The 17,365-nt window shown below is 41.5% G+C and overlaps 1 protein-coding gene across 12 annotated transcripts in view; it reads left to right on the plus strand.

Moving 5' to 3' along the window:
- DOCK3 (dedicator of cytokinesis 3) overlaps nt 1-17,365 on the plus strand; it is a 711,354-nt gene that overhangs the window by 573,542 nt on the left and 120,447 nt on the right. For all 12 annotated transcript variants that reach the window (XM_016941175.4, XM_016941180.3, XM_054681895.2 and 9 more), the window contains exons 22-23: nt 3,213-3,294; nt 14,593-14,763. In XM_016941175.4, coding sequence (XP_016796664.1) covers nt 3,213-3,294; nt 14,593-14,763 — 253 coding nt within the window. The remainder of the gene's footprint in view (nt 1-3,212; nt 3,295-14,592; nt 14,764-17,365) is intronic.

Genomic DNA, 17,365 nt, shown 5'->3' on the forward strand with positions numbered 1-17,365 from the left:
CCATTTTTTAAAAAGAGGTTATTTGTTTTATTGTTGAGTTATAGGAGTTCTTTATATATTCTGGATATTAACCCCTTATCAGTTATATGATTTATAAATATTTTTCCCAGTCACTTGGTTGCCTTTTCACTCTGTTGATTGTGTCCTTTGAGACACAGAAGTTTTTAAAGTTTTGATGTAGTCCACCTTATTTTTTGTTGTTGCCTGTGCTTTTGGTGTCATTTTCAAGAAATCATTGCCTAATATGAAGCTTTCACCTATCTTTTCTTTTAAGTGTTTTATAATTCTAGCCCTTATATTTAGGTCTTTGATCCACTTTGAGTTAATTTTTGTATATTGTATAAGATAAGTGTCTGATTTCATTCTTTTTGCATGTGGATATCCAATTTCCCAGTTCCATTTATTGAAGCTGTCTTTTCCCCCACTGAATGGTCTTGGCATTCTTGTCAAAAGGGTGATACCCTGGCCCCTTGACCATATATGTGAGGCTTTATTTCTGGCCTATTTTTTCCCATTGTTTTATAAATATGTCTTTATGCTAATTCAACATTGTTTTGATTGCTGTAGCTTTGTGGTAAGTTTTGAAATCAGGAAGTATGAGACTGCAATTTTGTTCCTCTTTTTCAAGATGCTTTTGGCTATTCCAGGTCACTTGTGATTCCATATTAGGATGGATTTTTTTTTTCTGCAAAAAATGCCATTGGAATTGTGTTAGGGATTGCATTGAATCTGTAGATCACTTTGAGTAGCATTTACATCTTTAATAACAATATTAAACCTTCTAATTCATGAATATAAGACGTATTTCCATTTATTGCTATCTTTTATTTCTTTAAGCAACATGTATAAAACTTTTGTCTCCTTAGTTAAATGTATCCTAAGTATTTTATTCTTTTTGATGCTATTGTAAATGGAATTGTCTTAATTTCATTTTCAGAATGTTCATTTTTAGTGTATAGAAATGCATTTGATTTTTTGTGTTGATTTTGTGTCCTGCAACTTTACTGAATTTATTTATTAGTTCTAACAGGTTTTTTTGGGGATTCTTTAGGGTTTTCTACATATAAGATTATATCATTTGAAAACAGAGCATTTTATTCTTCCTTTTCAATTTGAATGTCTTTGATTTCTTTTTCTTGCCTAATTTCACTGGCTAGGATTTCCAGTGCTATGTTGAATAAAAGTGTCAAAAGTGAGGATTCTTATCTTATTTCTGATCTTAGAGGAAATGCTTTCAGTCTTTTACCATTATGTTTGATGTTAGCTGTGGGCTTTCAGCTGATATTTCAGACTATAGTTTGTTACATAGTTGCTATACTTCTACTTCTAGGAAATGATGGTAAAGCTGCTAAAGATGTCTTGGTTTTCCATGAGAAACATTCGAATAGCTAAAATAGCACCCACAAAAAAATGTCAAAGAATATGAAAAGACAGTCCATAAAAGAGATTATATAACTAATAAACAAATATGAGAAACACAGGTTATCTAAGACCATTAAAGCAAGCCAGGCATGGTGGCTCATGCCTGTAATCCCAGCACTTTGGGAGGCTGAGGCGGGTGGATCACTTGAGGCTAGGAGTTCAAGACCAGCCTGGCCAACATGGTGAAATCCTGTCTCTACTAAAAATACAAAAATCAGCCATGCATGGTGCTGCATCCTCCCCTTCCTGTAATCCCGGCTGCTTGGGAGGCTGAGACACAAGAATTGCTTGGACCCTGGAGGTGGAGGTTACAATGAGCCGAGGTCACGTCACTGCACTCCAGTCTGAGCGATAGAGCAAGTGTCTGTCTCAAAGAAAAAAATAAATAAGACCATTAAAGCAATAAGAAATCACCATTTTCTTTCTTTCTTTTTTTTTTTTTTTTTTTTTTTTTTTTTTTTTTTTTTTTTTTTGAGACGGAGTCTTGCACTGTCGCCTGGGCTGGAGTGCAATGGCCTGATCTTGGCTCACTGCAACCTCCGCCTCCTGGGTTCACATGATTCTTCTGCCTCAGCTTCCCAAGTAGCCGGGATTACAGGCGCACACCACCACACCCAGCTAATTTTTTTGTATTTTTAGTAGAGATGGGGTTTCACTATGTTGGCCAGACTGGTCTCAAACTCCTGACCTCGTGATCCGCCCACCTCAGCCTCCTAGAGTGCTGAGATTACAGGTGTGAGCCACCATGCCCAGCCAGAAATCACCATTTTCTTATACAGAATTAGCATAATTATTGAAAATATAAATAAAACCCAGTGGTAGCAAGGCTGTGGAGTCACTGAAACTCTGATACTTTGATGTCACTTTGGAGAGTGGACTGTCCTATGTGCTTTATATGCGTCTTTCTATTAGTATTTGTGATAACTTTGAGATGTACTATTTCCCCCATATTTTCATTGAAAAGAACGTGACACAGGGGATTAAATAACTCATTCAAGGATACAAAACTAGATATTGATAGGCCCCAGATGTGACCATGGCGTATACTCCTGACCTCTGTGCTCTGTTGCCATATAAATATGCAGACCTTCTGACCCAGTAATCTCATTCCATTCAGATGACTGAGTCCTAAGGAAATAAGATAGATGAGATAGAGCAGGGGTTGTGAACAGGGACTCCTGGGACTGCATACTTTTATTCAGAGTCTACTATTTACTAGCTGGTGTCAGATGTTCTGAAAACCTAGCAATTTAAGACAAAACAAAAATACACATCCAGTCCAGGTCTTTAGGAAAACTTTTTTTTTTTTTTTTTTCAGATGAGATATTGTTCTGTTGCCCAAGCTGGAGTGCAGTGGCGCAATCATGGCTCACTGCAGCCTTTACCTCCTGGGCTCAGTTGATCCACCTGATTCAGCCTCCTGAGTAGCTGGGACTACAGGCGCGCACCACCATGCCTGGCTAATTTTTCTATTTTTTTGTAGAGATAAGGTTTCGCCATGTTCCCCAGACTTGGGTGGGAACTTTCTTGTAATCAAAAAGAAATGTATGTCAGAGAGAGTGGGAAAAAGTTATTTTAGTTGCTGATTAAAATGTGGCAACTCCTATGGACAAAGAGTGTTGTTTGTTCTCAGGTGACCTGAATAGTCCAAAGCTGTAATGGATCTATCACTCCTTTCTAGCTCATCAGCAGAATATTATTTCCTATTTGCCTAATTCAGGGCTACAGATGTTTCAAGCTGCATTACTTTTGAATTAAAGTGGGGTTTCTGGAACTGTTCTCTTTCCCAGGGAGCTCATCCGCTGTTTGAAGTGGTATATGGACTGCTCAGCAGAACTGATTCGACAGGACCACATTCAAGAAGCTATGCGGGTAATGTACTAACCTCTCCATACATAAGAGACCCACTCATGCAATTATTTGTGAGTAATCTCAGTGATACAATGTGCAGGACAAATGTAGACATCGCAGCACCTGGCCTGCTTTCAGGAATGACTGTCTTGATCCACATAATTTCTCTTTCCTTACCTTGATTTTGCCCCAGAAAGCTTTTATTCCTGATAATTTTAAAGAAGGAGGGAGAGATGATATGCACATGGCTCCTGGCCATCCTCCCCTGCCTGATTGTTACCCATAGTATCAGTCCTTTCTACCACTGGCTAAAGTATAGTAACTCCTTCTAAGCCAATGTTGGTGGCAACGTTGATTGAATTAGGATCCTCTAATAGTATTCTCTTTTTTGGTAGTTACTAAGCATAGATTTTTTGAACTGTTTTAAGTAAAAAGAGCTGAGTGGATGCACTGTATGTGGATTTGTTCAGAAGAAGGGAATCTTAAAATTGTGGCCTTAGGAAGAACCTGTGGTCTTCCATGGTCGTGACCATTGTCAGCATCCCTGCTTGGACAGGTTCCCTGACAAGGCAGCCCTTTGTATTGCTGGGTAGCTCCAATTGACAGGGGACTGTTCTCATTTTGAGTTAACTCCACTGTCTGGTAACTTCTTTTCATGACTACTGTTCTGCTGTTAAAACAAACAAACAAACAAACAAAAAACAGTTTTGCTTTATTTCTGTCCTCTTTTAATATCACATCACCTGCAACAAGTACTGGACCTGTGTTTTTGTCCTTTTCGACATGTTTAACAGGTAACAGAATGTTTTCTCAAGCATTATCAGACTGAAGGGGCAAAATCAAATCATAGATTTGCATTTAGTCTTCCTCTTCTTTGCACATTCTGTAAAAATCTGAGGCTACAAGGCTCATTTCTGTCCTCTTTCATACAAATGCCTACTGAGCATCTGTCCTAGGGGCTAAGATGCAACGATGAATAAGACCAGCCCATCTTCTTGAAGAACATATCTGCGGTATCCTAAGGGGAGGCACGAACACAAGTGTAGGGCAGGGTGCTGAGGCATGTGAGGAAAGGGCCTCAGTTCTCTTCTTCTCAGAACCCTAGCACCTGTCAGGTGCCTAACACAATATTTGAGTGGATAAAAGTTGAGTTAAATGCAAAAGATTCTATATGAGCCTGAAAAATAATTGCTTAAGGATACCGGAGAAGGCAGCACAGAAGTTGTTTTCTCCTAAAAATCATTCGTTTAATCATTCAGTCAATGTTGCTTGATACCTACCATGCTTCAGACACTGTTCTAACCACTGGCGATTCAGCAGGGGCCCAAACAAAAATGGCTAGGGCTTCATAGTACTTTCATTCAAGTGGGGAAACACATACAATATATGTAAAACAGATAAATACATGTATTTATTCTAATCAATGTTGACACCAACATTGGCTTACAAAGTCAGTTTAAAAAACAAAACAAAACAAAACAAAACTTGGCTGGCCGTGGCAGCTCACGCCTATAATCCTAGCACTTGGGGAGGCCAAGGTGGGCGGATCACCTGAGGTCAGGAGTTCAAGACCAGCCTGGCCAACATGATGAAACCCCATCTCTACTGAAAATACATAAATTAACCGGGCATGGTGGCATGCACCTGTAATCCCAACTACTCACGAGGCTGAGGCTCGAGAATTGCTTGAACCTGGGAGGCGGAGGTTGCAGTGAACCAAGATTGTGCCGCTGCACTCCAGCCTGGGTGACAGAGCAAAACTCCATCTCAAGAGAAAACAAACAAACAAACAAACTCGATGAGTACTATGAAGGAAATAAACAAGATTATGGAACAGACTGGCTGGAAAGGAGGGTTTACTTAAGATCAAGGGTTTGGGAAAGCTTCTCTGAGGAGGTGATCTCTGAGCTGAAGTCAGTGTTAACAGTTAGGGAATGAGCACTCCAGACTGAGGAAACAGAATATTTAAAAGCCTAGATGGGAAAGGGCTTGGGTTTTGTTTTTGCTTTTGTTTTTGTTTTTTTATTATTATTATTATACTTAAAGTTCTAGGGTACATGTGCACAACGTGCAGGTTTGTTACATATGTATATATATGCCATGTTGATGTGCTGCTCCCATTAACTCGTCATTTACATTAGGTATATCTCCTAATGCTATCCCTCCCCAATCCCCCAACCCCACAACAGGCCCCAGTGTGTAATGTTCCCCACCCTGTGTCCAAGTGTTCTCATTGTTCAGTTCTCACCTATGAGTGAGAACATGTGGTGTTTGGTTTTCTGTCCTTGCGATAGTTTGCTCAGAATGATGGATTCCAGCTTCATCCATATCCCTACAAAGGACATGAACTCATCCTTTTTATGGCTGCATAGTATTCCATGGTGTATATGTGCCACGTTTTCTTAATCCAGTCTATCATTGATGGACATTTGGGTTGGTTCCAAGTCTTTGCTATTGTGAATAGTGCCGCAGTAAACATACGTGTGCATGTGTCTTTATAGCAGCATGATTTATAATCCTTTGGGTATATACCCAGTAATGGGATGGCTTGGGCAAATGGTATTTCTAGTTCTAGATCCTTGAGGAATCGCCACACTGTCTTTTCCACAGTGGTTGGACTAATTTACACTTCCACCAACAGTGTAAAAGCGTTCCTATTTCTCCACATCCTCTCCAGCACCTGTTGTTTCCTGACTTTTTAATGATCGCCATTCCAACTAGTGTGAGATGGTATCTCATTGTGGTTTTGATTTGCATTTCTCTAATGACCCGTGATGATGAGCTTTTTTTCATATGTTGGCTGGCTGCATAAATGTCTTCTTTTGAGAAGTGTCTGTTCATATCTTTTGCCCACTTTTTGATGGTTGTTTTTTTTCTTGTAAATTTGTTTAAGTTCTTTGTAGATTTTGGATATTAGCCCTTTGTCAGATGGATAGATGGCAAAAATTTTCTCCTATTCTATAGCTTGCCTGTTCACTGTGATGATAGCTTCTTTTGCTGTGCAGAAGCTCTTTAGTTTAATTAGATCCCATTTGTCAATTTTGGCTTTTGTTGCTATTACTTTTGGTGTTTTAGACATGAAGTGCTTGCCCATGCCTATGTCCTGAATGGTATTGCCTAGGTTTTCTTCTAGGGTTTTTATGGTTTTAGGTCTAACATTTAAGTCTTTAATCCATCATGAATTAATTTTTGTATAAGGTGTAAGGAAGGGATCCAGTTTCAGCTTTCTACATATGGCTAGCCAGTTTTCCCAGCACCATTTATTAAATAGGGAATCCTTTCCCCATTTCTTGTTTTTTGTCAGGTTTGTCAAAGATCAGATGGTTGTAGATGTGTGGTATTATTTCTCAGGGCTCTATTCTGTTCCATTGGTCTGTATCTCTGTTTTGGTACCAGTACCATGCTGTTTTGGTTACTGTAGCCTTGTAGTATAGTTTGAAGTCAGGTAGCATGATGCCTCCAGCTTTGTTCTTTTGGCTTAGAATTGTCTTGGCAATGCAGGCTCTTTCTTGGTTCCATATGAACTTTAAAGTAGTTTTTTCCAATTCTGTGAACAAAGTCATTGGTGGCTTTATGGGGATGGCATTGAATCTATAAATTACCTTGGGCAGTATGGCCATTTTCACAGTATTGATTCTTCCTATCCATGAGCATGGAATGTTCTTCCATTTATTTGTGTCCTCTTTTATTTTGTTGAGCAGTGGTTTGTAGTTCTCCTTGAAGAGGTCCTTCACATCCCTTGCTAGTTGGATTCCTAAGTATTTTATTCTCTTTGAAGCAGTTGTGAATGGGAGTTCATTCCTGATTTGGCTCTCTGTTTGTCTGTTATTGGTGTATAGGAATGCTTGTGATTTTTGCACATTGATTTTGTATCCTGAGACTTTGCTGAAGTTGCTTATCAGCTTAAGGAGATTTTGGGCTGAAACAGTGGGGTTTTCCAAATATACAATCATGTCGTCTGCAAACAGGGACAATTTGACTTCCTCTTTTCCTAATTCAATACCCTTTATTTCTTTCTCTTGCCTGACTGCCCTGGCCAGAACTTTCAACACTGTGTTGAATAGGAGTGGTGAGAGAGGGCATCCCTGTCTTGTGCCAGTTTTCAAAGGGAATGCTTCTGGGTTTTGCCCATTCAGTATGATATTGGCTGTGGGTTTGTCATAAGTAGCTCGTATTATTTTGAGATACGTCCCATCAATACCTAGTTTGTTGAGAGTTTTTAGCGTGAAGGGCTGTTGAATTTTGTCAAAGGCCTTTTCTGCATCTATTGAGATAATCATGTGGTTTTTTGTCTTTGGTTCTGTTTATATAATGGATTATGTTTATTGGTTTGCATATGTTGAACCAGCCTTGCATCAAAGGATGAAGCCCACTTGATCTTAGCAGATAAGCTTTTTGATGTGCTACTGGATTCAGTTTGCTAGTATTTTACTGAGGATTTTCGCATCAATGTTCATCAGGGATATTGGTCTAAAATTCTCTTTTTTTTTGTTGTGTCTCTGCCAGGCTTTGGTATCAGGATGATGCTGGTCTCATAAAACGAGTTAGGGAGGATTCCCTCTTTTTCTATTGATTGGAATAGTTTCAGAAGGAATGGTACCAGCTCCTCTTTGTACCTCTGGTAGAATTCGGCTGTGAATACGTCTAGTCCTGGACTTTTTTTGGTTGGTAGGCTATTAAATACTACCTCATTTACAGAGCCTATTATTGGTCTATTCAGGGATTCAACTTCTTCCTGGTTTAGTCTTGGGGGGGGGGGTGTCCAGGAATTTATCCATTTCTTCTAGATTTTCTAGTTTATTTGCGTAGAGGTGTTTCTGGTATTCTCTGATGGTAGTCTGTAGTTCTGTGGGATCGATGGCGATATCACCTTTGTCATTTTTTATTGCATCTATTTGATTCTTCTCTCTTTTCTTCTTTATTAGTCTTGCTAGTGGTCCATCAATTTTGTTGATCTTTTCAAAAAACCAGCTCCTGGATTCATTGATTTTTTGAAGGATTTTTTGTGTCTCTATCTCCTTCAGTTCTGCTCTGATCTTAGTTATTTCTTGCCTTCTGCTAGCTTTTTTAGAGAAGCAAGTGTTTGCTCTTGCTTCTCTAGTTCTTTTAATTGTGATGTTCGGGTGTCAATTTTAGATCTTTCCTGTTTTCTCTTGTGGGCATTTGGTGCTATAAATTTCCCTCTGCACACTGCTTTAAATGTGTCTCAGAGGTTCTGTTCTGTTGTATCTTTGTTCTCATTGGTTTCAAAGAACATCTTTATTTCTGCCTTCATTTTGTTATGTACCCAGTAGTCATTCAGGAGTAGGTTGTTCAGTTTCCATGTAGTTGAGCAGTTTTGAGTGACTTTCTTAGTCGTGAGTTCTAGTTTGATTGCACTGTGGTCTGAGAGACAGTTTGTTAAAATTTCTGTTCTTTTACATTTGCTGAGGAGTGCTTTACTTCCAACTATGTGGTCAATTTTGGAATAAGTGCAATGTCGTGCTGAGAAGAATGTATATTCTTTTGATTTGGGGTGGAAAGTTCTATAAATGTCTATTAGGTCCACTTGGTGCAGAGCTGAGTTCAGTTCCTGGATATCCTTGTTAACTTTCTGTCTCGTTGATCTGTCTAATGTTGACAGTGGGGTGTTAAAGTCTCCCATTATTATTGTGTGGGAGTCTAAGTCTCTTTGTAGGTCTCTAAGGACTTGCTTTATGAATCTGAGTGCTCCTGCATTGGGTGCATATATATTTAGGATAGTTAGCTCTTCTCATTGAATTGATACCTTTACCATTATGTAATGGCCTTCTTTATCTCTTTTGATCTTTGTTGGTTTAAAGTCGGTTTTATCAGAGACTAGGATTGCAACCCCTGCTTTTTTTTGTTTTTCATTTGCTTAGTAGATCTTCCTCCATCCCTTTATTTTGAGCCTATGTGTGTCTCTGCATGTGAGATGGTTCTCCTGAATACAGCACACTGATGGGTCTTGACTCTTTATCCAATTTGCCAGTTTGTGTCTTTTAATTGGAGCATTTAGCCCATTTACATTTAAGGTTAATATAGTTATATGTGAATTTGATCCTGTCATTATGATGTTAGCTGGTTATTTTGCTCGTTAATTGATGCAGTTTCTTCCTAGCATCGATGGTCTTTACAATTGGCATGTTTTTGTGGTGGCTGGTACCAGTTGTTCCTTTCTGTGTTTAGTGCTTCCTTCAGGAGCTCTTGTAAGGCAGGCCTGGTGGTGACAAAATCTCTCAGCATTTGCTTGTCTGTAAAGGATTTTATTTCTCTTTCACTTATGAAACTTAGTTTGGCTGGATATGAAATTCTGGTTTGAAAATTCTTTTCTTTAAGAATGTTGAATATTGGCCTCCACTCTCTTCTGGCTTGTAGAGTTTCTACTGAGAGATCCCCTGTTAGTCTGATGGGCTTCCCTTTGTAGGTAACCCAGTCTTTCTCTCTGGCTGCCCCTAACAGTGTTTCCTTCATTTCAACTTTGGTGAATCTGACAGTTATGTGTCTTGGAGTTGCTTTTCTCGAGGAGTATCTTTATGGTGTTCTCTGTGTTTCCTGAATTTGAATGTTGGCCTGCCTTGCTAGGTTGGGGAAGTTCTCCTGGATAATATCCTGAAGAGTGTTTTCCAACTTGGTTCCATTCTCCCCATCACTTTCAGGTACACCAATCAAATGTAGGTTTGGTCTTTTCACATAGTCCCATATTTCTTGGAGGCTTTGTTCGTTTCTTTTTACTCTTTTTTCTCTAAACTTCTCACTTCATTTCATTCATTTGATCTTCAATCACTGATACCCTTTCTTCCAGTTGATCGAATCGGCTACTGAAGCTTGTGCATGCATCACATAGTTCTCATGCCATGGTTTTCAGCTCCATCAAGTCATTTAAGGTCTTCTCTATGCTGTGTTTTCTAGTTAGCCATTTGTCTAATCTTTTTTCAAGGTTTTTAGCTTCTTTGCAATGGGTTCGAACACCCTCCTTTAGCTCGGAGAAGTTTGTTATTACCGATAGTCTGAAGCCTTCTTCACTCAACTCGTCAAAGTCATTCTCCATCCATCTTTGTTCTGTTGCTGGCGAGGAGCTGTGTTCCTTTGGAGGAGAAGAGGCCCTCTGATTTTTAGAATTTTCAGCTTTTCTGCTTTGGTTTCTCCCCATCTTTGTGGTTTTACCTACCTTTGGTCTTTGATGATGGTGACATACAGATGGGTTTTTGGTGTGGATGTCCTTTCTGTTTGTTAGTTTTCCTTCTAACAGTCAGGACCCTCAGCTGCAGGTCTGTTGGAGTTTGCCGGAGGTCCACTCCAGACCCTGTTTGCCTGGTTATCACCAGCGGAGGCTCAGCTGGAAATGCAAAAATCACCTGTCTTCTGCATCGCTCACGCTGGGAGCTGTAGACTGGAGCTGTTCCTATTCAGCCATCTTGGAACCTCCTCCTTGTTTTGTTTTTTGAGACACAGTCTCACTTACTCTGTTGCCCAGGCTGGAGTGCAGTGGCCTGATATCTGCTCAGTGCAACCTCTGCCTCCTGGGTTTAAGTGATTCTCCTGCCTTAGTCTCCTGAGTAGCTGGGATTACAGGCGCATGCCACCATGCCCAGATAATTTTTGTATTATTTGTGGAGATGGGGTTTCACCATGTTGGCCAGGCTGGTCTCAAACTCCTGACCTCAGGTGATCCGGCTGCCTTGGCGTCCCAAAGTTCTGGGATTACAGGTGTGAGCCATCGCACCCAGCGAAGAGCTTGAGTTTTCGTTTTTGGTGTTTTTTTTTTTTTTTAGATGGAGTCTCACTCTTGTTGTGGAGGCTGGAGTGCAGAGGCACAATCTTGGCTCACTGCAGCCTCCACCTCCGTGTTCAAGCGATTCTCCTGTCTCAGCCTCCCAAGTAGCTGGGATTATAGGCTTATGCCACCACAGCTGGCTAATTTTTTGTGTTTTTAGTAGAGACGGGGTTTCACCGTGTTGGTCAGGCTGGTCTCAGACTCCTGACCTCAGGTGATCCACCCACCTCCACCTTCCAAAGTGCTGGAATTACAGGCATGAGCCATTGCACCCATCCCCAAGAGCTTGGGCTTTTAAGGAACCAAAAGTCAACTGATGTGACTAAAGCAAGGGCTTTCAAATGCTAGATCGGATGTAGAAGATGATAATAAGGGAGAACTGTGGCTGTTTCCAAGGGGTCTTGCTAAATCAGCTGAGTTGATGGCAAGGCCATTTATGGAGGTACAGAATTCTGGGAAAGATAAGGTTTGGGTAGGGAGAAGGAAGAATTCCCTTTGGGGGAGCATTTTTCTGAGGTGTTTTCATATTTGTTCTCACCATTTCACACTTGTTCTGTAATACGTCCAACACTAAGGTTTTATCAGGTCATTTCCTCCTCTTCGTCAGACTTCAGCTTATAAGTCTCCTTCACCAGATTAGTAAATTTCCATCTAATCCTGTTTTCCTTCTTCTTCATAGGATGCATGCTCCTGGCCTGATACTTCTCATTCCAGTATCAAAAGCTATGAACCAGGAAACTTCTTCCTTAATACTTTTGATTCAATATATCTTTCCACTCATAACCTTATCTCCTTTTACCTTCAGAAGCATGACCTTAAGAAAAGTTCTATTGAAGAAGGTGAAAATAAAAAGTTTATTATTTCTTACTTGGTTATATTGTTTGTTCACAATGTGAGAGGCATGTAGGGGGTGTCATTGTGGGTTTTAGGGTGGCTCTTCACAAGGCATTCCAAAACAACACCACACTTTTCACTGCTGAGCTGTATCAGTTCCTTAGCAGGTAGCCACAAGGAGGAAAGAGAGGGCACGGTGGATCTTCTTGGTGATACAAACATGGTAATAACTTTTAGGATCTCTTTTTCTTACAGGTTTATTAACTTAAGCAAAAATGGACAGGGCAGCTGCTTCAGCCACAGTTAAGTGCTCCATTGTCTCTACACAGTATTAGGAGCACCTTTAAACCTTGAACAAATTCCACAGGCTCCACCTCTCACCTTCTATTCCACTCCTCTGCCCCGCTCTCCTTCCCCAGTTGAATCTGTCAGAGGTGGCCAGCATCACCTGGTCCTGACCAAGATGGTGCTGATCCAAAACTTCAAGAGGAGTGGGGAAGAGGGAAGTCAGGTACTCAGAGATGACTGGAAGTGGGTTTATGTTCCATGTCCTCATCCGGGTTTGCACGGAGACTTCTCTGACATCAGCCTTGTGCTCCTCTGCTAGTTGTCTTATATTGTGTAACCTAATAGAGGAAGCAAGCTCTCATGCCCAAAAGGTGCAAGTCACTTTGCTGTCTGGTTCTGCCTCCCTGAAACTGGTGAATGTTTCATGCCACTCATTACATCTCTTGTGGTAACTGTTTCAAACTTAAAAACCAAACAAAAAAACTTTTTAAAATTAGAGGAGTAGTATGGAGCACATAATTAGATTTGCCTACCTCTCAGGAGACCTAAAATTCCACTTTTCAAAAAAAATCTCATTTATTTTCCTGTCTTTACTTCCAGTGCTCCACGTAATTGCCGATCCTTCCTGCATCTTCCGGGGCTTGGGCATATGACAGTAAGATGCTCAACAAGTTCATTTTCTACTTCTATGCATAATACATTTTTGGTGAATCTTTCCAGGTCTTAATTCTTTTCATTTTCTGTATGACCTAACTGAGGAAACCATCCTGGCTTTCTTTTTTTTTGGAGACGGAGTCTTGCTCAGTTCACCAGGCTGGAGTGCAGTGGCGTGATCTCGGCTCACTGCAAGCTCCGCCTCCTGGGTTCACGCCATTCTCGTGCCTCAGCCTCCCGAGTACATCCTGGCTTTTTAGGCTGCTCCAAGAAGTTCTGTTCTATCCTTTACCTATAGGGATTCTAGTCCCTACCTATAAGGATTCGAGGGTGTCAGTTCTGACCCTGTCCCTCTTTTGTCCTCTGCTGAGCCCAGCAAGCCATCATCTTAATCATACAAAACCAAAATACCTAAAGGGGAAGGTCAGACCTGCTACCTAGCCATTTAGTTTGGAAAATGCAAACATTTATTTTCTTTGTTCCGATAGAAAATACCTCCTACTTCAGTGACTTCAAACTGGCATAACCTAATAAATGAAGCTAGCTCAGAAGTGTATACTTTCTGCTTCATGGGCCTGAAGAGTCACCACAATATAGACATATTAGAGCAGTGGCAGAGTCCAGCCTGCAAGTGTCTGGGTTTAGAAACTAACAGATATTTCAAGTTCTTTATAGACTAGGCATTAAAAAGCTACTAGAACAGAGGGTGTAGCATTTATGGAGATGAGGCCGCACACTAAATCCTTCTACAGAATCATCTGGTACAAGCCCTGTAAGACACATTTTTCTAAACTGGCATTCCCCAGTGCCAACTGAATTTTGTATGGGCCACAAAATATTAAGTTCTGCTTTTCCAAACCATCTAACAGCTGGATAGATCATGAAAGGTAGTTTGGGAATTGTTTCCTGTTTTATATTTCAAGTACCTGACTTCTGTTTGTTTCAGCCTTGCGTAAGTTTCTCTCCATTATTTCTGGCTTTTCAGTGTCTGGGAAATCTGTGGCATTTTTTTTTTAATTAGAAAACATAGTATTGGGTCTTGAATTTGTTCTCTTAAAAGAAAATTACTCTGTAAGCATGGGCCAAGCGTCAGGAACTCCTCAGAATCAGATTCTGCTCCCAAACATTTTGCAGAAGCTTCATCTTGTACCATTTATGAACTGCTTATAGCAGATGTCTTGGTGGGAAGAGGGTGGATACTGGATGTATCAGGCCTGTCAGCTGCTGTGCAGCCTGGGACAGGTTTTCTTCAGATTTCTGTGACCTCTGGTGAAAAAGGAGGAACTGTGTCAGGCCCCAGCTATACCTTAAAGATGTAGGAGACTCCTAAGTCTGAGGACTCCTCAGTCCTTTAGGACACTTCCTTCTTGCAGTAAACTTGAGTCTTTCTTACATCCTTGCCTTGTGACCCTTTTATTTCCAGACCTGAAAAAAAATACAGAGAAACTTATTTTTTAAACTCTGAGTGTTCTTGAATTCAACTATTTCTATAACAGTCTATGGCTCCTTAATTCCAGAACCTCAGAAAACAGTTGTGAAATTATTTGATGATTCTTTCAGTAAGAAGGTAGCTGCTGCTTAGTGACAATTTGGATATTTGAGAAAAAATTTTTAAAAATAAAGTACCTATCTATCTCCATAGTTAGAATTGCCCAACACCTGATTTTGGTATAGAAACTGCTGTTACTTTGCCCCTTGTTTCCTGCTATGTGAGTTCCTGAGCATCTTCAACATCTCTCCATCACTTTTTCTCCCACACTTTTCAGGCCTTGGAGTACCTTTTCAAGTTCATTGTACAGTCACGGATCCTGTACTCACGAGCCACTTGTGGAATGGAAGAGGAACAATTCAGATCCAGTATCCAAGAACTTTTCCAGTCCATCCGGTTTGTGCTCAGTCTGGACAGCCGAAACTCAGAAACACTCCTTTTTACTCAGGTTCGCACACTGCAGGGAAGCTTTGATGCTGGGTTCCTCTTTCTCAGTGGGTGGTTTCTTTGTCCTCTGGTTTTCAGAGATGAAGAAGCCCTGCCAGGATCATGTGTGTTGGGTAAGGGATTATTTACAAGGAAATACCTGATACAACAAAATGCTGCTGTTACTGCAAATCTGGCTGTGCCTCAGCTGCCAGATGTAAAACAGCTCAGTGGCTTTATGTTGGAGAAGAAGCACAAATTTGTTCTGTGAACAGTCTTTAGACCAAGTTTATTTAGCTACCATACTACTTAGTTTTTTATGAACACCTTATTCATAGGAGATATTCAGAATGTATGGGGTATTTTATTTCCAGATTACTCATTGTATTAATGAAAATTGAGCACAGTGGCTCACGCCTGTAATCCTAGCACTTTGGGAGGCCAAGGTGGGCGGATTGCTTGAGCTCAGGAGTTCAAGACCAGCCTGGGCAACATGATGAAACCCCATCTCTACTAAAAATACAAAAAATTAGCTGGGTGTGCTAGCATGCACCTGTAGTCCCAGCTACTCAGGAGGCTGAGGCAGGAGAATTGCTTGAACCCGGGAGGCAGAGGTTGCAGTGAGCCAAGATCGCACCACTGCACTCCAGCCTGGGCAACAGACTGAGACTCTGTCTCCAAAAAGAAAAAGAAAAAAAAGAAAATTTAGATTAGCTTTTGTCCATTCCAGAAGTTGAATGAAATAATTTGGAAAAACAGTAGGAGTAACTAGGAATCTTTGGCTAAGAATTAAGATTAAATTAGGATCAGAGGGCTGGCAAGATGGCCAAATAGGAACAGCTCCGGACTGCAGCTCCCAGCGAGATCAACACAAAAGGCAGGTGATTTCTGCATTTCCAACTGAGGTACCCGGCTCATCTCATTGGGACTGGCTAGACAGTGGGTGCACCCATGGAGAGCAAGCAGAAGGAGGGTGGGGCGTCGCCTCACCTGGGAAGTACAAGGGGTTGGGGAACTCCCTCCCCTACCCAAGGGAAGCTGGGAGAGACTGCCTTGAGGAACAGTGCATTCCGGCCCAGATACTACGCTTTTCCCATGGTCTTTGCAACCTGCAGACCAGGAGATTCCCTCAGGTGCCTACACCACCAGGGCCCTGGGTTTCAAACAGAAAACTGGGCTGCTGTTTGGGCAGACACTGAGCTAGCTGCAGGAGTTTTTTTCATACCCCAGTGGAGCCTGGAATGTCAGCGAGACAGAACCGTTCACTCCCCTGGAAAGGGGGCTGAAGCCAGGGAGACAAGCGGTCTAGCTCAGTGAATCCCACCCCCACGGAGCCCAGCAAGTTAAGATCCACTGGCTTGAAATTCTCACTGCCAGCACAGCAGTCTGATGTCGATCTGGGACACTCAAGCTTGGTCAGGGGAGGAGCATCCACCATTACAGAGGCTTGAGTAGGCAGTTTTCCCCTCACAGTGTAAAAAAAAAGCTGACAGGAACTTTGGACAAGGCAGAGCCCACCACAGTGCTGCCAAGCCACTGTAGCCAGACTCCCTCTCTAGATTCCTCCTCTGTGGGCAGGGCATCTCTGAAAGAAAGACAGCAGGCCCAGTCAGGGGCTTCTAGATCCAACTCCCATCTCCCTGGGACAGAGCACCTCGGGGAAGGGGCAGCTGTGGGTGCAGCTTCAGCAGACTTAAATGTTCCTGCCTGCCGGCTCTGAAGGGAATGGGAGATCTCCCAGCACAGTGCTCGAGCTCTGCTAAGGGACAGACTGTCTCCTTAAGTGGATCCCTTACCCCCGTGCCTCCTGACTGGGAGACATCTCCCAGTAGGGGATGACAGACACCTCATACAGGAGAGCTCTGGCTGGCATCTGGTGGGTGCCCCTCTGGGACGAAGCTTCCAGAGGAAGGAATAGGCAGCAATCTTTGCTGTTCTGCAGCCTCTGCTGGTGATACCCAGGCAAACAGGGTCTGAAGTGGACCTCCAGCAAACCCCAGCAGACCTCTAACAGAGGGGCCTGACTATTAGAAGAAAAACTAACAAACAGAAAGGAATAGCATCAACATCAACAAAAAGGACATCCACACAGAAACCCTATCCGAAGGTCAACAACATCAAACACCAAAGGTAGATAAATCCAGGAAGACAAAGAAAAACCAGTGCAAAAAGGCTGAAAATTCCAAAAAACCAGAACGCCTCTTCTCCTCCAGAGGATCACAACTCCTAGCCAGCAAGGTAACAAACCTGGACAGAGAATGAGTTTGATGAATTGACAGAAGTAGGCTTCAGAAGGTGGGTAATAACAAACTCCCCCAAGCTAAAGGAGCATGTTCTAACCCAATGCAAGGAAGCTAAGAACCTTGAAAAAAGGTTAGAGGAATTGCTAACTACAATAACTAGTTTAGAGAAGAATGTAAATGACCTGATGGAGCTGAAAAACACAGCACGAGAACTTTGTGAAGCATACAGAAGTATCAATAGCCAAATTGATCAAGTGGAAGAAAGGATATCAGAGATTGAAGATCAACTTACTGAAATAAGTCGTGAAGACAAGATTAGAGAAAAAAGAATGAAAAGGAACGAACAAAGCCTCCAAGAAATATGGGACTATGTGAAAAGAC

This window comes from Pan troglodytes, chromosome 2 (assembly GCF_028858775.2).
Source record: "Pan troglodytes isolate AG18354 chromosome 2, NHGRI_mPanTro3-v2.0_pri, whole genome shotgun sequence".
NCBI classification, from domain to species: Eukaryota; Metazoa; Chordata; class Mammalia; order Primates; family Hominidae; genus Pan; species Pan troglodytes.